General features: G+C 36.0%; 6 protein-coding genes across 6 annotated transcripts; 3 read left to right on the top strand and 3 right to left on the bottom strand.

Moving 5' to 3' along the window:
• Nucleotides 1–118: 118 nt before the first annotated feature.
• Nucleotides 119–1,493, bottom strand: BO97DRAFT_399253 (calcium-dependent phosphotriesterase; the record flags this gene model as incomplete). Its single annotated transcript, XM_025694230.1, has 3 exons — nt 1,458–1,493; nt 1,177–1,407; nt 119–1,033 (listed from the first exon to the last, which is right to left on the bottom strand). Exons 1-3 carry the CDS (start codon nt 1,482–1,484, stop codon nt 119–121), a joined length of 1,173 nt encoding a protein of 390 aa, XP_025546946.1. The 5' UTR covers nt 1,485–1,493.
• A 570-nt stretch (nt 1,494–2,063) lies between these two features.
• BO97DRAFT_233133 (uncharacterized protein) lies at nt 2,064–3,397 on the bottom strand. Its single transcript, XM_025690733.1, has 2 exons — nt 3,359–3,397; nt 2,064–3,264 (listed from the first exon to the last, which is right to left on the bottom strand). Exon 2 carries the CDS (start codon nt 3,211–3,213, stop codon nt 2,116–2,118), a length of 1,098 nt encoding a protein of 365 aa, XP_025546947.1. The 5' UTR covers nt 3,214–3,264; nt 3,359–3,397; the 3' UTR covers nt 2,064–2,115.
• Nucleotides 3,398–16,386: 12,989 nt separating this feature from the next.
• Nucleotides 16,387–16,886, bottom strand: BO97DRAFT_408707 (uncharacterized protein). The gene has a single exon (XM_025695923.1). It carries the CDS (start codon nt 16,773–16,775, stop codon nt 16,470–16,472), a length of 306 nt encoding a protein of 101 aa, XP_025546948.1. The 5' UTR covers nt 16,776–16,886; the 3' UTR covers nt 16,387–16,469.
• A 2-nt stretch (nt 16,887–16,888) lies between these two features.
• BO97DRAFT_399260 (A4/G1 family peptidase) lies at nt 16,889–17,978 on the top strand (the record flags this gene model as incomplete). Its single annotated transcript, XM_025694231.1, has 2 exons — nt 16,889–17,709; nt 17,762–17,978. The coding sequence occupies exons 1-2, from the start codon at nt 17,111–17,113 to the stop codon at nt 17,976–17,978; spliced, it is 816 nt and encodes a 271-aa protein (XP_025546949.1). The 5' UTR covers nt 16,889–17,110.
• Nucleotides 17,979–20,403: 2,425 nt separating this feature from the next.
• BO97DRAFT_418237 (uncharacterized protein) lies at nt 20,404–21,476 on the top strand (the record flags this gene model as incomplete). The annotated part of the gene is made up of 2 exons (XM_025696513.1): nt 20,404–20,699; nt 20,735–21,476. 2 exons carry the CDS (start codon nt 20,404–20,406, stop codon nt 21,474–21,476), a joined length of 1,038 nt encoding a protein of 345 aa, XP_025546950.1.
• Nucleotides 21,477–22,671: 1,195 nt separating this feature from the next.
• BO97DRAFT_446566 (uncharacterized protein) lies at nt 22,672–25,349 on the top strand (the record flags this gene model as incomplete). The annotated part of the gene is made up of 2 exons (XM_025698663.1): nt 22,672–24,470; nt 24,527–25,349. 2 exons carry the CDS (start codon nt 22,672–22,674, stop codon nt 25,347–25,349), a joined length of 2,622 nt encoding a protein of 873 aa, XP_025546951.1.
• Between the last annotated feature and the right edge of the window lie 46 nt (nt 25,350–25,395).

Genomic DNA, 25,395 nt, shown 5'->3' on the forward strand with positions numbered 1-25,395 from the left:
CAAACCCCCCCTTTCCTTCAGCTTCCTGGCCCACCTATCCTTGATCAAACAGAGACATACCGTCCCGGGGGAGAACCCCCGGACCCCCCTTCATTTCAGCTTCCTGGTACCCTGATCCTCACTCTCTCCATACCAAAATCCCCCGCTCATACAACCCAACCACAAGCCCAACCCCCCTACTCACATCCCGCACAGCACCAGAACTACACCCATACACGCCCCCCCGATCCACAAACAAATCCCGTACCACCCCATCCACATTCCCATCCCACTCCGCCACCCAGCTCGGCGCCCGCGGCCTCCCCCCTTCCCCATCGCCCAGGCCCTCAAACCTATAATTCCTCCTCGCCAGCTCACCCAAAGCCGGAAAAAAAGGATGCCCAGCCATAACCAGCCTCCCCTTCGCATCAACACTGAGATTATCCACCAGGAAGCGCGTCCGAATACTCAGCCTCCTCTCCAGCCCTCGCCCCTCGGTAACTAGGTAGATAGTGACAGAGGGAGAGGTAGTAGACGCAACAGCGAGATGCGAGGCATTGAGCGCGGCGATGCCGTTCGCGAACGGCAGGCGCGCCACGACTTTATATTCCCCTGTCGCGAGGTTGGCGTGGACCACTGTGCCGCCTGCGTACGCGGTGTAGGTTTCCAGGGCGTTAAGCACGGGGTATTTGGCACTGGGCCAGCGGTGGTCGTTTGTTATGTACAGCTCCTGCGGGGAGAGGGCAAGGAGGGCGTTCGGGCCGTGGAGGAGCGGGTGCGTTATGCTTTGTTTGTGGGTTAGGGTGTGTTGTGTGGGGTTTAGGGTGAAGAGCTCGATGCTTGGGCCCGGGGGCGCGTGGTTTGCTACGAAGAGGGTGCTGGTTTCCTTGTTGTAGGCTAGGCCGAGTGGGTGGAAAGTTTTGCGTTTTGTGGTTGGGAAGTTGGTGAGGGTTAGTGCGTGGAGGTGCTTGTGTGGTGCTGTGGGGTTGTTCTGTGCTGAGGCGTAGTCGTATAAGTACAGTGTGCCTGGGTTGCTCGCGTTTATGAAGGTTCCCTGTTTTTCTTCTTAGTTTGTAGCTCTTATTCTGGGATGGGATTGAGGTGGCCAGGGAGCTGAAAGAAAAGGGGGGTCCGGGGGTTCTCCCCCGGAACGCTTAATTATGTGTAGGGTTGAGAGTGCTAGGATGACGGACGCACCATCACGGTGTTCCACGTGTCGCGGCCCGGGTCGCAGCTTAGGAGGGCGAACCCGCGCTGCTCGTCCAGGTGCACGTCCTCGCAGTTGCGGAGCTGGTCTGCCAGGATGACCTGGTGGTCGGCGAAAGCTGAGAGCTGCGGCAGTCGGCTGGGGTGGTTCTGCACCGTCAGCCAGATCAGTCTGTGGCGGTCGGTTAGCCAGCCTAGCACTATGGCTAGGCCGAGCGCGGTCTAGATTTGGCGTTAGTGTGTGATGTTTATGACCAAGGGAGGAGGCGTACTGCTGCTAGACGCGATGACAGCCCCATAATTCTGCGAGTCATAGAGGATGAACGATATACAAAGAAGAAAAGAAGGGCAGGGGCTGCAGATAAATAAGGTTGTTTTGTTGGGAGATCCCGCCCCCACACGGCGGACTAGCGCATCCAGCCTATCGGACTATCCTGTCGGGCCATAGAGCTTCCGTAGATGACACGGTCGGAGGTGCAATGCTCGCTCGTCGACTGGGTGCTAATCGCGCGGAGCTTTGGTGGGGGGATTGCTAATCCTGCTGACACTGCCATAACTACCCCATTCATAGTGCTCGTATTGATTAGTGATCGTAGATGCGGAGGGTCCCTCCTGTCCTTGCAACCCACTTTCGATGACTGAAGGAAGTGGACGTTTCCGGGGGGGAACCCCCGGACCCCCCTTTCTATCAGCTTCCTGGTAATCTCGATTTAATATTCTCTGCGTTAGGGTGAGTGTATATTTCTGGTCTCGATTGAGGTCGCTGGGAGGCTGAAAGAAAGGGGGGTCCGGAGGTTCTCCCCCGGAATGTTATACTTCTGTTTTCGGAGAGGTAGATATGATAGAAAGATAAAGATGAAAGAAAAGGACTTAGAGAACCCCCGGCAAACCCGCGTAGAATTAGTAGCTTTATTGTACATGTAAACTAAACTACATCCGCCAAAGCGCCGCCATACAAACAAAAACATCCTGGCTGGGATCCGGCGCCAGCGACACCGGATCTTCCCACGGCTCGCCGATGGCGCGCGTCTCCAGCGGACCGTCCAGCTTCCAGATCTGCTCGCGCAGCCACCGGCCCTTGTCGAGCCATTCCTTGGCCACCCTCGCCTCGGGCAAGGTGACAAGCTGCATTCCCCACAGGCCCTGCACGAGCAAGGCATCGCGCCACAGCTTCGTGCGCCACGACTCCTCATTCACATTATCCTCGATCTTGCCGTCGGCCTCATCCCGAGAAATCATGCGCATGGCGTCCGCCCACATGCGTCGCCACCGGCGACACGAGAGGATATGCTGCAACGCGACCTGGTCACCCGGCAAGGCCCAGGGGTCCTCCAGGTTAGCATACGGGCCCGAATTTTCCGGCTGTGCAAAGCCCCGATACCCCTTCAAACACATGGCATCCGGCACACAGTACTTGATGAACTCGAGCCGCGTCTCGATCGAGTGCACCGGCTTGTCCGGGGTGCGTCTACCGGCGGCCAGAAACGCATCCATATCGGGTCCGAACAGCTCGCCGTAGATCACGATCTGGAACGTGGCGCGGTCGGCCTCCGTTTGGATCGTCCACGGCTCGCTGACGCCGCCGTCCCAGAAATGCTCGGTCTGGTACCACTGCCTGCCGGCCATTTTGTCGATGCGGTCCGAGAGCGGGTTGAGGATGTCGAAGCGCGCCAGGTGCAGCCGCCGGATCTCGGCCAAAGTGAGCCCCGCGTGCTCCAGGCAGAATTCGTAGAGCCCCGGTATGCCGCCGCGCAGGGCTTGGTGGAGGAGCGGCGTGCGTGTGGCTGGGTCCTGCAGCACCCACGCGCTGGCTTGCCGTGCGGTCGCGGCCACCAGGAAGTGCGGGTGCGGCGAGAAGAACGTCGGCGCCGAAGCCGCCGCCAGCTGGAGGATGGTTTTCGGCGAGGCTGTCGCGAAGTTGTCGCGGAACAGCCTGCAGGCCGACGAGGCGTTGGTGAAGGTTTCGATATTGTTCAGGTAGGCCGGCAGGAGAGCGATGATTTCGTTGGGGAGGGTGTAGATTGACATCGTGGCGATGGTGGAAGCTGGAGCTTACGTTTGTTTCAAGTTACTTTAGTACTGGAATCCGCCAGTTAGCCCGATCTTGTACTTCACCGCTAAGTTGTCACTTCTTTCTCTTGGCTCGAGTCAACGATTCTGCCTGTTTTTATACCTTATCATCTCTTTTCCTTTTTTGTCACTGGAATTGACAATTCCGCCTATTCTTATTTCCTCTGTTTGTTGTCTTTCTTTCCTTTACTGGAAATGATAATTCTATTGACTCTTATATCTTTTGTTATTTTTTTACTCCAGTCATGGATGAATTACTCCACTTTTGTTTACATGACTTCTAGAATTCTCTAAAAAAGGTATACCGTACGCAGTATTACTCTATCTCCGGGAGTTTTAAATACGACATTGTATTTTTATTACTTTCTTCTTTTTTTACTGGAACTAATAGCACCGCCTGTTTGCATATCTTTCATTGACATTTTATAAGAGATAAAGAGATTTCTGCATGCATAGAAGCTTATGTGCTTTCAATCTTTCTCCACCGGCCTGTCTTGCTCTCTATCTCGTAGTAGTGAGGTCAACTCCAATCATACCACCCTACTCCCTCGTATATACTGAAAGAGTAGTTAGTCCTTGTAGTATGTATCACGTGGTATTGGATGTTCATGCGTCTAATGCAGTCCCTAACGCGCCCTGTAAAAGTCCGGCTAGTCGTGGCAAATTTGATCTATCTGAACGGCGCTGAGTGCAAGAATGCGGATGCCTGGTTGCAAGATTTCTGTTCAGACACAGTACTGTACATTGGACCGGACCATGCAGGCGGCGGCGCGGCTTGCTAGAGAGTATCACCCATGCAGATGAGCTTGGTAAAGCATGACTCTCAGAAGATAAAGTAGCACACGCGTCTCCCGCTATGCAGAGTCCCTGCTCCACGTATCACTGCAAAACTGCATTGGTGAGATACCTTTGGATCAATGGAGGTTTGTTCGGATAATGTGTCCCAATGGACCGATGACCCAAAGCGTGCGCCCGGGGTAACTGTGGAAGGTGCAGTGGAGATATTCCAAGTTCCGTCTCCAGGGGAGCCATTACGCCGGACGTCTCAAGGGTCTACCTACTAAGAAACATTGTGCATGGCATATGAATCATCCAACTACCGAAATATCTCGCTCGTTGAGATTGACAGAAACAACGCGAGTATGATTCAGAGCAAACAACCCTAACGGGCCCAATTTTTAAACCTAGCGTTTATGCCGTTGGAGGCTCATCTCAAACGACCATCACTTGATCACTAAAATCTAAAATTGCAGCTCTATTCACCCGACTTTCTCCATCCAGATAATTCCTCCTGGGGCTGCCATCACGGCTCAGTGACTGCTCTACAGCCTGCAGAGAGGGTACCTCAAGAGACATAAATGGTTTGCCGACCCCGCGATCCTCTCTCTAAACCCACAACGAAAAAGCCTCACCACTATTTAATGGCGCCTTGAAGGTGTGAAAAAGATGACATTAGTGGTTACATAGTAGCTTAAGGGGGGATATTTGGAGAGTTTCAATACCAGAGGGTATCCGTCTTTAATGGTTAGTAAGAGTTATATTAAATAGTTTATAAAGATTTATTATATACTGTATTAGTTTTGCTAAGATTTCTTAAAATTATAATAAAGTTATAATAAGTTAAATAGATATATTAATATAATATTAATACTGTAGTATATTAGTTACTTACAGTAAATTATAGTTATTAATAGTAATCTATTATTAAACTCTTAAAAATATTATTAAATACATAATATATTACAGAGTTTATAATAATTAATTTATTATATAAATTTAGAATTCTACTGGTTATAGTATAATTATAGAATAAAGTTAAAATTATTTCTTAATTTATACTAGTATATTAGAGATAATAACTAAGAGTAATAAATAAAGAACTTTATATTAAAAATAATTATATAAAGTTAATATTCTATTTATACTGTAAAAGTTATTTACTTTTATTTAATAAATATTTAAAATTATTATTTATATTTATTATAAATATTTAGTTAATTTTATTATTTAGATTTAAAAAAACCTATTCAGGAGAGTATTTATAATAAAAAAAAATAAAATAGTATTATAACCTAATTTTTATAATAACTATACTAAAAAAAATAGAAATTTTTTTTATTAAAAATAATATTAAATATTATAATATAGAAGTACTAGACTTAATCTATATTAAATAAAACTTTTAATATAGAATATTTTTAAATATCTAGATAAATAATTAATATAAAAATATATAAAAAAGATTTTTATATATTTTTTAAGATTTAGAAAATATTTATCTTAATAATAGTTTTATTTAAGAGTAGAATAAAAAATATAATAAATTATACTAAATTAGAGTAGTTATAGTATATTTATTCTAATATACTAAAAAAAGTATAGATAATATCTACTATTTTAAAAAAGAAATACTTAAGAAAGATAACTATATATTTATTAAAAATTAATATATATTATATTTATTAGTAAGAATATAATACTGGATAAACTATAAATATAATTAATATAATTATTAAATAATCTAGAGATAATCTAAATATATATTATTTTATATATTTATTAATCTAAGTTATAAAATTTACTGTAACTAGTTTATTTTAAAAAAATAAATTATAAATTAAGATAGTAATATATAATCTATCTAAATCTTAAATATCCTTTAAAAGAAATTAGTAAAGATAAAGATTAATAATACTAGAAAATAATAAACTTATACTTAAATTTTTTATATAAGATATTATAATTTATTAGTAGTCTATATTTATTAATAAATAAATTAAAATAAAATCCTGTATAAATAATTAAAGTAATTATATATTTAATTTATTTATTATTTTAGATATTTAGTAGCTTATCTAAAATAGTTTTAATATAAATTAAAATCTTATAAATAAAATATATATGTTTTTATTATAGAATTTTTTTAGTTATTAATTAGATATATTTAATATTATTATTATAAAATATTAAAATATATAATAATTATATATAATCTATCTTTTAAAATTCTATATTAAAGTATAAAAACTAGTTAAGATAATAATAATTACTACTATAATAATTATATATATATAAATTAATTAAGATAATCCTGATAAGAGTTAAATATTTAAAAAAAGAAATAATATTATTAGTTTTATATATTAAAGATACTTAGTATAGAACTAGAATAAATTAATATAATATTAAAAAATAATAAGTAAAAGAATAAAAGTCTAATTAAATTTTAATATAATTTATATTTTTAGATATCTTAAACTTAGTTATTATAACTAGTATATAAATTAAATTATTTTCTATAATATATTAGAATATTTATTAATTCTAGTAGATATAAGAATATATTAGATATAATTTTATAAGTATAACCTAATATCTTTTTAATCTAAATATAAAATATTATATAGTTAATCTAGAATAAGATCTAAGATTAGTATAAAAATCTTAACTAGTAATTAATAAAACTATATATCTTTTATAATAAAGTATTATTATTATTTTTTAAATATTATATAGTAAATACTCTACTTCTAAAAAATTTATATTTAAAGATAATAATAATTATAAGAAATAGTATTATAATTAGAAATATATTTTTTATACTATAAATAATAATATATTTAGTATTCTATATTAATATTATAGTTAAGAATATTATTATTTTTAATTTACTAGAATATATCTCCAGTTAGTATTATAATAAATAAAATAATAATAATAGAAGTATTATAAAAAAAATCAAGAAAGTTTTTTATAGTAATCTTAAGATTAGATTTAAAATTAGATATTATATTTTTAAAAGTTATTTTATAAAAATCTAGAATAAGAATAAAGGAGTTAACTAGATAATAATATTTTTAATATAGAAATATAAATAAAGTAAGATAAAAACTCTTAAATATATAATATATATTCTGATATATACTAAATTATTAATAAAAAGAAGTAAAGAGATAGACTAGATATCTAATTAATTTAAAAGTTATATAAAATAATCTTAATTAAAAGATTAAAGCTTAAACTCTGTCTAGAGTAGATATATTTAAATATAAAATTAAATCTTATAAAATTTAAAATTAATAATAAAGTAAATAATACTATTATCTAGCTAATTAGAAAATATATAAGAAATCTAAAGATTAATATAATATAGAATAAAAGTTATTAAAATCTTAAGTAATAGTTTTTTAACTAATAAAAATTTATTTAATAGTATAGAGTCTAGTAAAGTAAATTTATATATAATTTAGTTTTATAATTTAATTAGCTAATAATTTTTAATTATTAACTAAATAAATAGAATAATTTAATCTTTAATAGATAATAATAAACAGAAATTATATTTTATAAAAACTATTTTATTATATTAAGATTAAAGATTATATTCTTATTTTTATTTAGTAAATTTAATAATATTATCTAATAAAAATAAGTCTTTAATTAATAAAATAATATACTAACTAGAGGTAGTAATTAATAATAAATTTTATATATAAAAATACTAAAGTTTAATAAGATTATTAAAATATTTTATTATTTTAAAATATATCTTCTTGATTTTTAGTTCTAAGAATAAAATAAAATAATAAAATTTTAATAAATTAAAGATATATTAAGTTATAGTATTTTTAACTAGATTTTCTTAATATATTAATAAAACTAATATTTATATTTTTAGATTAACTAGAATTTTATACTTCTTTATTAATAGTAGTAGTAGAAATTTTTTAATATAATTTTTAAGTATTTTAAGTATTTTAGGAATATTCTGGATTTTTTTAAAAATATTTATAATATATAAAATCTTTTATAAAGTTTTATAATTATTTCTTAAGATTTCTATAATAAAGACCTAGAGATTAAGAATTATTATAAATTTTAAGAGTATAGATTTTATATAATAAAAAGATTTATAAATAAAGATTTATAAAAGATTTTTATAGAAATTACTAATCTTACTTAGATTAAGAAAAATATATTATAAAAAAGAAAAAAGATTAATAGAGAAATACTAATTAATTATAATTATAAATAATATCTTTTTTTAGAATATTAGTTAAAGTAGAAAATTCTAGATTAATATTCTCTTTTATATTATTAAAAAAAGAGTTATTAAAAAAAATATAATTATTAGGAGATTTAATATAAGAGAATTTAGATTTATTATTTATTAAGATATTAGTATTAATAAAAATCTTAAGAAGTTTAATTATAGATAAAATAAATTTTTACTTAATAAAATAAAGATAAAACTTTATTTAATATTATAAAATCTAAATTTCTAGAAATATAATATAATAGTAGAAATATTTCTTAATTAATTATAAATAAATATTAGAAATTTATAAAAATTAAAAGTAAATAACTCTAGATAAATAAAAAAACTTTATATAACTATTATAATATATCTAAAAAACTAGATTAGAAGTAGTAAATTATATATTTAAAAAATATTTTTAAAGTAATTTTATATTTTATACTAGTAACTAATTTATTTTTAGTAAAATATAAAAAACTAGATATATCTTAATTATAATAGTTTATATTTAGATTATAATAGTTTTGGATTTTATTATTTAAAATATAGTAATCTACTATTATAATAAAGTTATTTATATATATATATCTTTAATAAGTTTTATTAGGTTTTATAAATTTTAATTTAATTATTTATTATTACTATTAGTTTATATATTTATATATAGATAAGTATACTATAAGTATTCTAATATATTCTTATAAAATAGATTATTTTTTATAATAATAATCTTATTTTTATTCTAGATCTGAAAAGAAAATAGTTAATTTATATTTTATATTTTTAAAATCTTTTTAGAAAATATTCAGAAGTACTTAAAATTTATTAAAATAATTATAAGACTAGTAGTAGATATATAAAGATTAGGTATATAATTTTAAATTAAAATTTTTTTTTTAATTTTAATTCTTATCTTTATTCTTACTCTTATTTTTATTTTTATTTTTATTTTTATTTTTATTCTTATTTTTAGTTTTATTCTCTATTATAGTTTATTTTTTATTTTTATATTTTATATACTTTTTATTATCAGAATTATTTAAGAGTTTTTTTTTTATTAAATTAATAATAGGTTCTTTTCTGTAATTTTATTTATATTAAACTTAATTTATATATTTTAAATATAGATTAATAATACTGCTTATAATAGAAAATTATTAACTATTAGATATTTAAATTAGTTTAATATATAGAATATATTAAATATTTAAATAATATAATTTTAATTATATTTATTTAAACTTGAGATTATTAGCTGACCTTAACTTTATTTATATATATTATAAAGATAAGAAACTATTATTATTTAAAGAGTAATATCTGATATATTAGTATTTTTTATAAAAGTTTTTTATAAAATTTTCTTATATTTTAATTATTCCTGACCTAATACTGAATAATTATTAATTAAGATTATTAATTATATTTAAGAGAAAACTTTAAAAATCTAAATAAAATTAAACTATACTTTAATTATCTAGAAGATAGTAATATAGTTTATATAATTTTTAATTTAATTTTTTTTATAGAAAATATTATTATCTAGTTTTTAAATTTTTTTAAAATAAATTTCCAGGTATAATTCTTCTATTATTTATAAAAATCACAGATATAAAATATTCTAGTTTTAAAATAATAATTATTTTATTTTATTTCTAGAAAGATCTACTCTACTAGTTAAATAATTCTTTAATTATTAAGATAAGATATAAACTACTAGTAAATATTCTATTATAATTTATTAAATATCTTAATATTAGATAAAATAGATTTTATTTAGTTTTATTAAATTATTTTTAATCTAGTTATATAATATTATAATTATTAAGTCTCTATATTAAATACTAAGTTATTCTTAATTATTTCTAATAGTATTTATTAGCTAATAATAGGTGGTAATAATAATAATAGTAATTAATTAGAAAATAAAGATATAATTAATAATTTATATTAATTTAATAAAAAAAATTTAAAGAAGAGTAATATATACTAAACTAGATTCTATACTAAGTTATAATTTTAGGGTTTCTGTAAGTATCCTGGTAATAACTAGTTTAATTTTTAAAATAATTTAAATTAGAGTAATTAATTAAAAGAAAATTATAAATATATAAATTATATATAATACTAGTCTAATAATAATAATTTAGAAACATTTTTTTTTATTATTTAGTTAACTAGTTATAATTCTGCTTTTTACTTTTAATTTTTATTTTCTATTAATTTTTATTATATCTATAATTAGAATATCTCTTATTTATAGTATAAACTTATTATTATTATTATTAATAAGTTTATCTATATTAATAAAGAATAGTATTACTTAACTAGTTTATAAATCTGCTATTATTAGAATATATATTTAATATATTAGAAATATAGATATCTTAAGTTTTTTAGATTAATTTCTAATAATTCTTTATTTTTCCAGACTGGTCTAGATATAAAGATATTTTAATTATATTATTATTAGAATAAAATTTAACTATAAATATTATTAATAATAATAGAATTTTCTAGTAGATTACTAGAATACTATTAAATATATAATTTTTATTGATTTAGAAACTATATAATTTCTATTAGTTTAATAATATTATTTTATTTCTTATATATTTTATATTAATTATAAAAAATCTAATTATTTTAACTGTAGAAATAGATGTTAAAGATTATTTTAATTTTTTTAAACTATTTATAATTATATTAGAAATTATTTATAAAAGATTTTTTTATATATTACTAGAGGTTTATTAAATAATTAATAAATTATTCTATTTAAATAAGTATATATAACTGTAAGCTATAGAATTAAATCTGAATATCTTATTTTTAATCTAATTTTAAATATTAAGTTAGAGATTATCCTGTAATTCCAGTATAATTTATTTTATTATTTAATTTATATTAATAATATTACTTTTTTATATTAGCTTTTTAGATTATAAGATTATTAGTTTTTTATTTTAAATTATTTATTTTTTTACTAAAAACCTGTTTTCTCTTATAATTAATATTAAATTAGTATATATTATTACTATAAAACCTAGTATTATTTTTTATATATTATAATTTATAAGATAGATATTAAATATTATAAAAATATAATATTTATAAATATATATAATTTATATCTAATTAATATATACTAGGCAGCTAATTAATTACTTAAAAATTATATAAAAGATTAATAAAGAAAAAAGATAGATATTATAATATATTATTTAAAGATTTAGATCTAATAAGTTTATAAAATAATTTATAATAAGAATCTTATATAAATTAGGATTTTTAATAAATTTTTTTATAATACTACTATATTTAATTAAGCTAAGTTTTAAATATAGAATTTTAATATTAAATCTAATTTTATTAAGAGTAGTATAAAGATAGATTTCTTCTCCCGAAAAATAAATAAAAATAAATATTTTTTTATTTTTAATAATTATTTATTCTTATAGTAACTATAGTAAATATTTAATTTTTAATAATTTAAATACTAGAAACTCTAATTTATTAGTTAGAATTATTATATTTTTTTTACTAATTTTAATTTTCATCTTAAGTTCTATACTAGTAGTATTATAAAATTATATATAAAAGATTTTTATATTAATTTTTATAACTAGATAGGTTTTATATTTTAAAGAATATTTTATCTTAGAAAGTCAGGTATCTGCTTTTACTAATTTTAATATATTAAATAGATAAGTTTTTTTTAGACTTTTTTAAATATAAATAAATCCCAGTTATAAAGAGGCTATAATTAAAATATATAATTTTTTTATATTTTATTAATATCTTTTTAAGTAATTCTAATTTTTTATAAATAAGTATTTTTAATATATAAGCTTAATATTATAGTAAATCTTTTATTTAATAAAGGTAAAAACTAGTTTCTTAATTTTTTTAATTAATAATAGAATATCTAATTTAATTTTATATCTATTTTTAAATAGTATCTCTAAGGTTTTTATATATCTAATTATTAGATATATTAGAATAGTTTAAAAATAGAAAATATACTTTATTTTATTAATTTTTTTCTTAAAAATATAATTACTAATAAATTCTTAATTATATAAATATTATTTTTCTATACTACTTTACTTTATAGTAAATAATATAAAGATATTATTTCTAAATATTATATTTTAGTTATATACTAGTAATAATAGTTTAATATATCTAGAAAAATCTTTAATATTATTAAAAAATAGAATTATAGTTAATAATAAATTAAACTAAGTTTTAAGTTATATATATACTAAAGTCTAATCTGAGAAATTATTATAAAGATAATATACTTTATTAAATATATCTATTTTAAATATATTTATAAAGTAATAGGGAAAATTAGTTAATATTATTTTTAATTTTAAGTTAAAGTATTTTTTTTTCTTTATATACTAATTCTTAACTCTCTATAAATTATAATAAATTTTAAAGATATTATAATTAGTAATAATTATAATTCTAGTATATTTTAGATATCCTAAGAAATAATTATAATTTTTTATTAATTAATCTTAAATAAATCTAATTATTTTTATCTAATATTAATTATTATTATAATATATTTATATATTTAGTTAAGATATAATAGCTTATATCTTCTTTATCTATTATTTAATTAGATATAGAGAAATAATTACTAAAGTAGATTTTATTTTTAAATAATTTTTTTTATTCTTATTAATAGCTACTTTATATTTCTTATTAAATATATTTATAGTTTATATAATATTAGTTATAAAAGTCTTTTACTAAATAATTAATATTAACTTATATAAAGAATAAATACTACTATTTTTTATATTTTTTTTAATTTTATATTATCAGCTAGAATTACTTTTATAATTAATTTTATATTCTAAATTTATACTAGTTTATTAATAGTAACCAGCTACTAAAACTTTATTAATATATTTTTTAATATTTCTAGTATATATAACTTCTTCTTATTTTTAATATTTAGATTTTTATATATTTTAATATAATTTTTAAATTAAAATTCTATAATATTTAACTACTAGTTCTGTTTTTTAATTTTCTTAAAATACTTTAGAATTAATATAATTAGTTTATTTTTATTACTATTAATTTTATATCTCTACTTAAAGTTTTTTATCTTATTATAAAAGTTTATATTAAAGATATTATAAAAAATAATTATCTTAAAACTTAGAATTATTTTTTTCTAGTATTTTAAAAAAGTTAATAGTACTAATATTAATATAAATATTTTAAAAAAATTAGTTTTATTAGTTAAGATTATATTCTTAGTTTTTTTAATTATATTTAGTTTTACTATATTTAAAACTACTATAATTAGTATATACTACTAGAAAAGATTCTTAATATTATATTTAGTACTTTTTTATTTAAGAACTATTTTTTTTTATTTATTAATAAATTTATTTATTTATAGTTAGTTCTTATCTTTAGATAAATTTATATTAAACTAGATTAACTTTTCTTCTTCTAAAGCTTTAGTATTATTAATCTAAGTCTAAACTTAACTTTAATTCTAATTTTTTTTCTTAATTTTAGCTTTATCTAGTATAGTTTTTTTTTTTATTTAATATTCTCTTTTCTCTAGTTTTTTTTTATTTATTTTTATTAGTATATAAATCTACTTATAATAGTTTTTTATATCTGGATCTAAGATTTATTATTTAATTATATTCTAAAGATTATAGTCCCTCTATTCTTTTTATTAATTTATAATAATATATATAAACTACTTAGAATATTTTTAAGTATTTAAATTATTAAATCTATTTAATTTTTAGTAAAACTATACTAGTAGAATAATTTATTATTCTAGTTTAAATTTATTAACTTTATTTAGATTATAAATATTATTAGATAATTCTGTACTTTCTAATTATATTTTTATAAATTTCTTTAAATATATTTAACTAGGTTTTAAGTCTTGTTTTTTATTATCTATTTTTATATAGTAGTTAAACCTAAATTTTTTTTATTTTAACTTATTATTTTTATATAATTATTCCAGAGCTTAATCTAGAAAGACTTAATTATATTAAACTAAAGCTACTTAACTTATTTCTTTTTATTAAAAATATATAGATAATCTATTATTTTCTTTTTTATAAATATCTTTTTTAAAGTAGTTAAAATATTTAATTTAGTCTTAATTATTTTTACTAGTAGATCTTTTATTTAAGTATCTATAAATTAAGTTATTTTAGTATTTATATAATTAGAATAGATTAATATAATTTATTTATAAAAGGATTTTAGTTTACCAGGACTCTAGTTAATCAGATTTTTTATAAATTTATTTTTATTTTATTAAAAAATACTTAGAAAAAGGATTTTATTATTAATAAAATTATAAAATAAGAATATTAAACTAGATACTATAATTATAAAGTATTTAAGTTATTAATCTAGATATAAAAATTTAAATAAGATAAATAAAGAACAGAAAAGTTAAAGAAAAGATTAACTAAGAGATTAAAAAAAAATTATTAAAAAGATTAAAGAAAAAATTAAAGAAGAGATCAAAAAAAAAATTAAAAAAAAAATTTAAGTAGAGATAAAAAAAAAGATAGAAAAAAAAAATATAATAAATAAAATAAAAATAGAGAAAAAGAGATAAGATATTAATAACTAAATAAAAAGATATAGTTTAATATATAAACTAATAATACTTATAAAATAAAATAAATATAAACTTATAGTTTTACCTTAGTTTAGAAATTAAAAAAGAGAGTAAAGAGATAAGTTTTTGATATTATTAATTTATTAGAAGATAAACTCTAAAAGATATTAAAATTATTAGAAGATAAAGATATAATAATAATTTACTTTACTATAGTTATAAGATTAAGTTTAAATTTTGTATAATTATTTAAAACTAGCTGATTAATATTTATTAGTAAGTTACTAGTAAGTAATAAGCAGTAACCGTTTTGTAACCAACCGCAACCTCTCGCAACGAAGGCTATCAAGCCACTATGTATGGAGAAACTATCTACACTGGCAACCCAGGCGGGCGAGCGAGTCACCACTGGGCCCGAAACTACCTCTTGTCTCTTGACTTCTTTCAACCAGTCAACTTACCCATTAAGAATGTTGTTGAGAACGCTCGCCACCGCAGCTCTTTTATCCGGGTTTTCACGAGAGCGCTTCCAGCCCACTCGACGGGCGAGACTCACGCAAGCGTGCACATGATGCTAGCCGTGGAACCACTGACAACTACCCGACCCTCTCGGTTCCTCGACCGACGCCTTGTTCGGTTACCCTCAGGTACACGATCTGCTCTGCTCCCTGCGTGAGAGAACCTCGCTTACGCTTACATAGGGCGCATGCTCGTAAGCGACATGCTGGCCGACGGTGGCGATGGTGGAACATTGGGCAGCATCACCCGCCTCTCTGTTGAACCTGACACCCTCTCAGCCTTTCGCACGCCAATCTCAGACGCAGATAAGTTATATTAGACTCGGGGATCAGCGATGATAAGGACGGAGATGTGACGACGATCGTTTCTTGGCACTGCCAGCTTTGACAGGACACGGAATGGAGAAGAGAAGTGGATGAGGGGGGAGAGTGGGCGGGCGGCAAGGATGGCGGAAATCCCGTCGGTCGTCCGGCCGCGGCGGGGTTGCGTTGCCTGCACGGGTGTTTCCTCCGATCTCGGTGGCTGCTCTGCAACACATCCTGTATCTCCACCCGTATTGCCAGTGAGCGCATGCAAGGAGAGAGGGTCTATCGCCGGTGAATAACTCCTGCTAGATGACTTTGGAAGCTCAGAAGTGTCTGGATCGGTGGGCTGAAAGTACTTACTGTGTTGTCACCATGGAGAACTTCTCGAAGCACGGACTACACACCCTCCATCGGAGGCCCGCCTTGAATACCGGCGGCTGGCAGCAATCCTGCAGGTGCGGGGAGAATGAGGGGTGCAGAACCTAATGTCAAGGCTATGATCCAACGAAAACGACGATGGACCTGGGAAGGCACGGGATACAACCTCATCGCATCCGCAGGAATCCCCATCAATCAAAGCACGCTCTGGTTCCATCAGAATGAGTTAGCGACCTTGGGGGCATTAATCTCGGAGTCAATTTGGAAATACTGCCTTATCATAAGACCGAGGTTGCAGATGGACTAGGGATCTATCTGAGCATAACCTTCCTGTTGCAGACTAGCGGAACCAGGCACTAATCGGCTGTTCGGCAGGGAAAAGCGGAGCAACTGAACTGATAGACAGGAGTTGCGGTACCTGAAGAATTGGATCTGCTATCCACATCCGTTCTCTATCACTGGATACACATGGTAGCAGGATAATCATGTCTGCCCGTTTTGCGCTTGAAGTGTTGATCGAGTTGGACGACTCTGAAAGAAGACGACCAACTATCAGCAAGCTGAGTCGACTGAAGCTTTCGCCGAGGATGCCAATGTCTGCCACCCCCAAGAAAAGACTAAGCGGCAGGAGTGATTGAGCCCTCATCACCCGTTGCTTAAGCGTCTTGGCTCTTCAGCCACTATCTATTCCATCTCGATGTCTGCGCGCTGATAGGAACTTGCGCGACTTTTCGCCCGATATGACCTTATCACCTGCAAATTGTTTCTGCAGCGAGATACGTCGGAGTCCTGTTCTTGGTCTCCTCAGTCAACCCTATGATTTCCCAGCAAGGGGAGGGGAGAAAGGTATAAGAATGACTTGGAATCCACTTGAACTCACCTCCTCCTCATCAGCAAGCATCCTCATCTTCAAAGCTCAATCTCCGTGATCTTCACTCTTCTCTCGGTCCAAGTTCGACCACCAATCCTCACATCATCATAATGAGAACCTCTACTCTTCTGACCGCTGGCTTGTTGGCCACCGCTGCCTTGGCCGCTCCCCTCACCGAGAAGCGCCAGGCTGAGAAGGCCGCTCGTGCCGCCAGACGAGGTGCCACGAACCGCAAGAGCAACCCCCCTCTCAAGCCAGGCACCAGCGAGGCTATCAACCTGACCGGCGAGAAGAACGCTCAGTACTCATCGAACTGGGCTGGTGCCGTCCTTATCGGCACCGGCTACACCGCCGTCACCGCCGAGTTCACCATCCCGACCCCCTCCGTCCCCTCTGGAGGCTCCAGCCGCGAGCAGTACTGTGCTTCCGCCTGGGTTGGTATTGACGGCGACACCTGTGGCACCGCCATCCTGCAGACTGGTCTCGACTTCTGTGTCGAGGGCAGCTCCGTCAGCTATGACGCCTGGTACGAGTGGTACCCCGACTATGCCTACGACTTCAGCGGCATCAGCTTCTCTGCCGGCGACGTCGTCAAGGTTACGGTTGATGCCAGCAGCAAAACGGCCGGTACGGCCACCGTCGAGAACGTCACCAAGGGCAAGACCGTCACCCACACCTTCAGCGGTGGTGTCGACGGCGACCTCTGCGAGTATGTCATCCTCCCATTATCCGTGAAGTCGTGATACTGACCCGTGATACAGGTACAACGCCGAGTGGATCGTCGAGGACTTCGAGCAGAACTCCTCCCTCGTTCCCTTCGCCAACTTCGGCACTGTCACCTTTTCCAACGCGTATGCCACCAAGAGCGGCTCCACCGTGGGCCCCTCCGGCGCCACCATTATCGATATCGAGCAGAACAACAATGTTCTCACCTCTGTCTCCACTTCCAGCAGCGAGGTCGTCGTCAGCTACGTTTAGGTTGGATGTGCGAAGCTGTCAGAACAGTATGATGTGGAATAGGGTGTCCATGTTGCCTGGCCAGTGATGGAGTGATTTGGGTCCCTGCATGTGAAGACAAGAGAATGAGTCAGTGCTGTCACTTATTGAGATTGTGCTTTTGTCAATTGTGAAAGGTGCTTGCCACACAAAAACGCTCTGATTGTTTTGATGAACGTTACACTGTTTGTTGAGTGGAATGGATTTTGACATGTCGAGAAGTGTTGTACACGCCGTGGAGCGCATAGCATTGACTTCGTTGAACAGGAGCTAAGCTCCTAGTATTGTAGAGGAGGTCAAAAAGTAGAACAATAGTCGAATAGCTCCGCCTTCAACAAACACAGACAAGGTTGAAAGGAGAGTAGAGTAGTGTTGTTGTCTTTGTTTGCACTGTTGCGGGGAGACGGAAGGAAACCACACCCCACCCCCGCGTCCATCTGGTTGACCGGCCTCTCTTCTCATCTCTTGCCTCACAACGGATGATTCCTCTCTGAGTGACCTTCAATAACCGTCCTGCCCTTTTATTTTCAATTCTCCCTTTGTTCCTGAATTGCAGCATTTGTGCATCGTCTCCACACCATAGACGAACGCCATTGTCTCCGCGAGCACGCACCTCCGCCCAACGGACATTACGGGTTTAGCCCGCCCGACCGCATCCTTCCAACCATAGTCCGACCGTGCAGATTACGAACGTCGATGATTTAATCCTCATGTAGATTCCTCCCGGCAGCCTCGCAGTATCCACGTTATGACTATATACCATACCTAGACGCGATCGCCTCATGTCCGTCTGAGGAATGCCGACGTCGGAAGCCCCGGCGCGACGGGCAGCCCGCGATGTCCGCGATAGTCGAATACCACGTGGGAAAACTACTGTTTGGGTGGCACATGAATATGATTGCTGAAGGAAACCCTGGTGCAAAGTAGATCTATGCTTTGGAGCGCGGGCTGAGGAGCGGCACAAAGAGCGACGAGACAGCGAGATGGGCGGGAATGCGAGAGGGTATGGGGACAAACCGGCGATCGATGATGCTATTCATGTCTTAATGTCATAGAGATGGCTACTGGGCTAGTCTTGCCAATGACGAGAAGCTGGACTCGGGTCTTACACCTAAAGAGCCGCTTCTATCTAGACTCGCTGAGTCGGTGGGGAGCAGCAATATGGAGTGCTCTGCCATCAGGGACCTCTAAGGTATTTTGCCTGCTCGGGCATACAGACTGTAATATTGATGCCCGAGACACCTAAGAAGCACGTGATGACAACAACAGGCGCGCGAGCCTGAAGCGGAAACGTGTCCCGATGACATCATTCGTAACTCATCTGTCATTTCACAAGTTGAACACCCCGCATCTTTCCCCCACGATTCTACGACACCACCGAGCTCAATTATTCGTCCCCTGAGTTCAGATGTAGTACTGAGTAGGGGATAGGGGAGCTAATCCCACACTCCATAATGGCGGGTGATCTCCATCCATGGTTCCGTAAATCGCCATGAACGGTCTACGCGAACCGGGCCGGGTCCGTATCAAGATCCCGGTCGGAACCACCAAACCTTACTGTCCACGAGGTAACGATCCCATGTTGCTGAATGAATCCAACATCGGCTCTCGTACGGTAGAAGAGATTCTATCTCTGTTCTACTTGTGGAAGGCGGGCTGAAATCTGAAATGCGAAAGAGAATACAATGCAATTTTTCATATGTAACCAATAAACAGTCCAGTCCAACAAAACAACATGGCTAGATAGCCAACAGTGAATCAGAACACCAGATGCGATCAAGAGTTCTTTGATTCAATTCATAGTAACTGTAGTAATGAATGATCAAAGCATTGCCCCCGCTATTATTATAAGGAGCAAATATATCCCCAATACGTCTGATGAGGTGTCCAAGCCTGCGAGCAGGGCTTGGATAACCGGCTCGCAGACCTTCGGCGAGAGCCGCAAAACAGAAAGTGATAGTGAATCATACGATGATGACAAGACGGGAGTTCTCGCTCCATATTCACGAAGCGCAAAGGTCAAAAGTGATGTACAGAGAAACCTCTCGACAGCATTCACACGAGAATGGACTAGATGGTAATTTTCCGTAGAGCGTCAGAGGACTTGCAATATTTAAAGGACATTTCCTTGTGTATGTGGTGCGCGCCAGATAGCCAACGGTAGCGTGAAGGCTATATAATGCTTCAAGCTGTCTAACAATTATGACAATAGCGGCGGCAACACAAAACATATGACTAGTCATGTTCACGGACTTAAGGAGAAGGGTGACTGTCTGGCTCGATCAAACACCAGCAACTCACCTCACTGACATCTCATACTGCGGTATACGAAACACTAACAACATTAGCAACTCACCTCACTATAAATAGGGACAGATCCGAGATATGCAATGCCGGGCTTGGTATTATGATTCAAGACGCGCAGGCCAACGATCCCTTGGATCCGCGGCAAGCAGCCCGGAAGGTGGACAAACTATTCCATGACTGGGAAGAGCGGGATCCGGATGAGTTCTATAAGTATGCTCGTCGAGAAGTGTTTTTCCTACAAATTGGAGTTCCAAAGATTGTGTGCAGTCCTAAGGGCGATGACGAGACAGTTGTAACACGCCTGGTCGACTTCCTGGAAGCCTTGACCCAGCTACCAGAGAGGGAGTTTCTGGACAAAGTATACAAAGGACCGTCGTCGAGCGATGTGTATAAAAAGTACGTTCTTTGGGATACCGGCTTCAACAATGAAGATACTATTTCAAATCATTCGCCTCGATCCAGAAACCTATACCGACATGGGGACCGACGCGACAAGACGCACTCAACACCTATATTCTCACCGCGCAACTGATCGAACGAGGACTGTTGGAGGACACTTACCGCCCGCTTGATTTGCTCAGATGGGCTTTAAAATCCAATCAATGGGATGAAGTCGATTGGAGTGATTGGGAAACCCACTATAGTGACGACGGGATGGAGGAGGAGGAGGAGGAGGAGGAGGATGATGATGATGATGAAGACATGCCGGATATAGATTTTGCTGTTGCCATCGCGCACGCATATATCGTCCATGCAGGAATCACAATCTATACGAGATATCCACCTCTGCCGTTACACGAGGCACGAAAAAATGTATATGCGAGAGCCAGGCTAGAACGCCAGCGGGCGCCTGGTCCTTTTTACAGTGAGGCCTGTGAAACAGGGGGAAAGCCTGGCTACAGCATAGAACGTTGGCGGTTCTGGAAACAGCAAATCACTGAACTAGGATTGCAAGCATCACCAGAATGCTTAACCCTCGCTACGGAAGCAGTCGCTAGGAGGAACGAGATCGAAGTGCGATATGATCCTCCAGTGCAATATAATCCTCGCAGAAAGATATCTCGGGCCATAAACAACCAGGTTTGCTTCCCTTTGGGCGAAGTCAGCATTGAACCAGAGCCGCCTACTTCCTCATCTCAGGAAGGCCAGGGAGAGGCATGGACCATCCTTTGACTTCAAGGTTATCATCACAAGGTAAGGTAGGTCGACACATTAAAGCTTTCCTTGGACTATTTAGTGACTCTTTTGAACAATTTCCTACACTAATTTGGATTGAATCTACATAAAATCCTATTCCCCTCTTAGCTTGACTTGGTTGCCGTTAGCTTCCCGAGCATACTTCTATGTCAATATATGAGTGCACATAATTATCAGCGTGTCCTCAAACCCGCTACCCAGACATGCAACTGCCTCCCTGGGCATCTACAAATTCTTGCTGTTGCTTTCTGGATCGGGGTTTGCCTCCTGCGACCGTGAAAAGCTACTTTAAAGGTCTGATGCCGCCCTTGGCTCAGCCTGGCAATCAGCGAGGCAACCACACAATAGCCGGCGCATGTATTCGACTTCAAGGAGTTATCACCAGGCGGTCCCCACTGTAATAATCGGCGTCGGTACAAAGAAGCTAAAATGGATGCTTGTGCCTGTTCGACGGAGACAATGTAATTGATCGCAAAGCTTGATATCCTCGTGGTCACGAGTGAAACACAAGCCTGCCTCGTTCGGAGAGCACACGATGGGTCCAATTCGTCAGCTTGCTCTATGATATCGACAGAAGTCTTAGCTGAGCTTGATATCAGACCCTTCCCAGCTGGTCAAGACAGCCCTTGTCTGTGCGCCATCCTTCATAAACTTTTACCATGGGGCGATGCTTTTGCTTCTTAAGGACAATTTGACAGGATTCGACAGGTGCAACCCGCTCTGCCGTACAGAAGATAACATTTTTGGTGGCAAAGGAGGCACGGAGACAGCAACTATTCCCGTTTTCATCTAATTGGCAAATCCTTCAACTGTCGATCGCGTGGCATTGATCACGATGACATGTGGAAGGATCTTCATTCCCCGAGATCAAAGCCAGAGAAACAAAAGCCGCTGCCGCTGCCAAGGCATTGACAGCTCCTTGCGGTTTTGCCGCGCCAAGTGGAGCAATCGCTAAGTCGTGCTAACCCAGAGACTGAGGCGCAAAATCCCAGCCAAGACCCAGTTTTTATTAGGGTGCTAGGGTGCTAGACTACTAGTCTACCGCCGACCGGTCTAAAAGCCCCTAATCACCAATGTCTCGGCTCGCCAAAATTTGTCTCCGATCCGTTCTTTGTTTCGCATACGCCATCGCTCATTAAGGAAATCTGCCAATGTCTCCGCGCCCGACGCAATGGGTCCGAATAGCGATCTGGTACAGGTAACGGTGGAAGTGCCCAGGCCGCCATCCGCCTGGCGGGAGCAGTTTCGCTACTCGACCATTCCTGGTGAACATCAGCGCAGACGACCACGATGGACAGACCTCTTACTCCCACGCAGAATTCTTGCAGAAGCAGAGGGGGGAAACGAATGGATCAAAGGGGCAGTAATATGTACTTGGATCACCGGCACGATTCTAGTCATCAACATTATCATGACGATCACGGCATTACTCATTGCATATGTCCAACAACCGAACCGACGGACGAACCGCGCCCAGTTTGAAATGGCGGAACTATATAGCGGGCAATGCGCGCGATCCAGCCATTGGGCGACGGGATTGCACGTGGTAATCAACGCATTGAGCACCATCCTTCTTGGGGCTAGCAACTACGTGATGCAGTGCCTGGGGGCACCGTCCCGAGCCGATGTCGATCGGGCTCATGCTAAGGCCCGTTGGCTTGATATTGGGACATTCAGCCTTCGCAACTTTGCAGTCATGGACCGGCGACGGAAGATTCTGTGGGTGTTGCTTCTGATCAGTTCCACCCCCATCCATATGATCTACAACTCGGTCATCTTCTCATCCATTTCAACCCTCGAGTACGGGATGTTTATAATTCCAAACGATCTTTCCCCCACGGAATCCTTGATCAGCAACGACACCACCAGCCGCGACACCTTCTTGTCGGAGGTTGGGTCCGATGCTGCAGTCGTCCGAGCCCAGATCTTCAATGGCACCTTTATCAACGCGACGACTGCGGATTGCATTGCCAAGTACAATGTCGAACACAACACGAAGTACGGCACGCTCATCTACGTTGCAGATCGAGAATATTTTCACAACACTAGCAGCCTGCAGGTGGAGGGCTATCAGGCGGCGGGATACCTTGGATCGAGCTTTGGTCTATACTCTGTCTACGAGTATATGCAGGGTATTCAAAATGAGACTGAGGCCAAACAGATCCAGACAGGAAATCTGACGCTGGTCGATAGTTATTGGAGTTATCGCGTGTGGAACTACTCTCTACCTGATCCTGCATATGACGGACATGACTACGTCCGTCACTTCAATCTCCGCGATACCACTTTTTCCAATATATACGCGGTAGCCAACGGCAGCTTGAGCAACGACTTGCTGCTCCTTGCGGAATTCAATCTTGCCTATAATCCGTCTGAGGGAGCCTTGCGCGAGTACCTGAACACCCCGTCTCATTGGAAAAACAGCTCTTGGGCAGCCGGGATCACCTTCGAGCTAAACGGGACTGGCATCCTCACTCAATACACATACATCGATGAGACGGGTGCGCGAGACGTCCCTGTATCTCATTGCCTCATCAAAGAAGAGGAACAGCGCTGCCAGCTCTTCTTCAGTCCTCCAATCGCAATCGTCGTCATTATTTGCAATATCACCAAAGTCATCTGCATGTTGCTGACCGCCCGGGTCAAGCGCACTGACCTCTTGCTAAGAGTAGGCGATGCGCTGGCCTCATTTCTTACCCGACCTGATCCTACTACTCTTGGACGATGTCTGATCTCTCGTGCCGAGGTCACGCGTCGGCCGCAAGCCTGGCGTCTCTCCGCGATCAGGCTCGGTCGACCGACAGGATACACACTGCAGCAACGAGCACCGAGCCCAGATTCGCAGCCGCTGGACGACCTCTCGCCAAGATTCAAACCGGCAACCCCAAAGATCTACCCCCTCGTTCTCCCTCCGCGCAAAAGATGGTACCAAGCGGCCAGCTGGACACGCTGGACGGTAGTTTTGACCTTGTATGTTTTTCCCTTGGCGCCTGATCAAACCCTCACCTTCCGCTAATCCCTTGCAGCTTTGTCGCCTGCATCACCACATCAATCTGGCTTGTCAGCTACGCCGTCGTCCAAAGCGCCGGCGACTTTGACTCCGCCATGGACCTCGGCTTCGCGCAAACCAGCGCAAGCACCATGATTGAGTATCTCTCACGCAACATGATCGCGCTCGTGCTTCTCGCCAATACGCCGCAGATAGTGCTCTCCATGCTCTACTTCCTCGTCAACGGCGTGTTGACCTGCATGCACGTGGCGGCCGAATGGGACGGGTACGCGCGGCACCGTCGCCCGTTGCGTGTCTCGTGGCCGCGCGGCCAGCAACAGTCCAGTTATTATCTGAGCCTGCCGTATCAGTACAGCGGTCCTCTCCTTGTGCTGTCCGCCACGCTGCACTGGCTCCTCTCACAGAGCATCTTCTTCGTGAACATCAAGGTTTACAACGTGTACGGCGAAGAGGACGAGCAGGGTTCCTCCCGCGGATGTTGCTATTCCCCGATGGCGATGTTCATCACGCTCTGGGTCGGGCTCTTGGGCCTGGGGCTGCTGCTCGCGGTGGGCGCGCGGCAGTTCAAGTCGCACATGCCGCTGGCGACGCATTGTAGCGCGGCCATCAGCGCGGCGTGTCATCCGCCTCCAGCGGATGAGGGCGCTGCAACGAAGCCCTTGATGTGGGGGGAGATCCCTCGAGAGGGGGTGGAGGAGGTCCCCGAGGTGACGGAGTATCCTTATCCGCACCCGCATCCGCACCCAGGCAAAGAGGTCGGCGATGGCGCGGGGTACGCGCACTGTTCGTTCACGTCTTTGGCTGTTGTGACGCCTAATCTGGTGCGATTGTACTGTTAGTTTAGCGGTTCTTGTACTGTACAGTACGACGAGATGTATAGAAATC

This window comes from Aspergillus homomorphus (assembly GCF_003184865.1).
Source record: "Aspergillus homomorphus CBS 101889 unplaced genomic scaffold BO97scaffold_58, whole genome shotgun sequence".
Lineage (NCBI taxonomy): Eukaryota > Fungi > Ascomycota > Eurotiomycetes > Eurotiales > Aspergillaceae > Aspergillus > Aspergillus homomorphus.

Coding starts and splice junctions, on each gene's coding strand:
- BO97DRAFT_233133 (XM_025690733.1), bottom strand. CDS start 3,213: ATGTCAATCTACACCCTCCCCAACGAAATCATCGCTCTCCTGCCGGCC.
- BO97DRAFT_408707 (XM_025695923.1), bottom strand. CDS start 16,775: ATGAGGGCTCAATCACTCCTGCCGCTTAGTCTTTTCTTGGGGGTGGCA.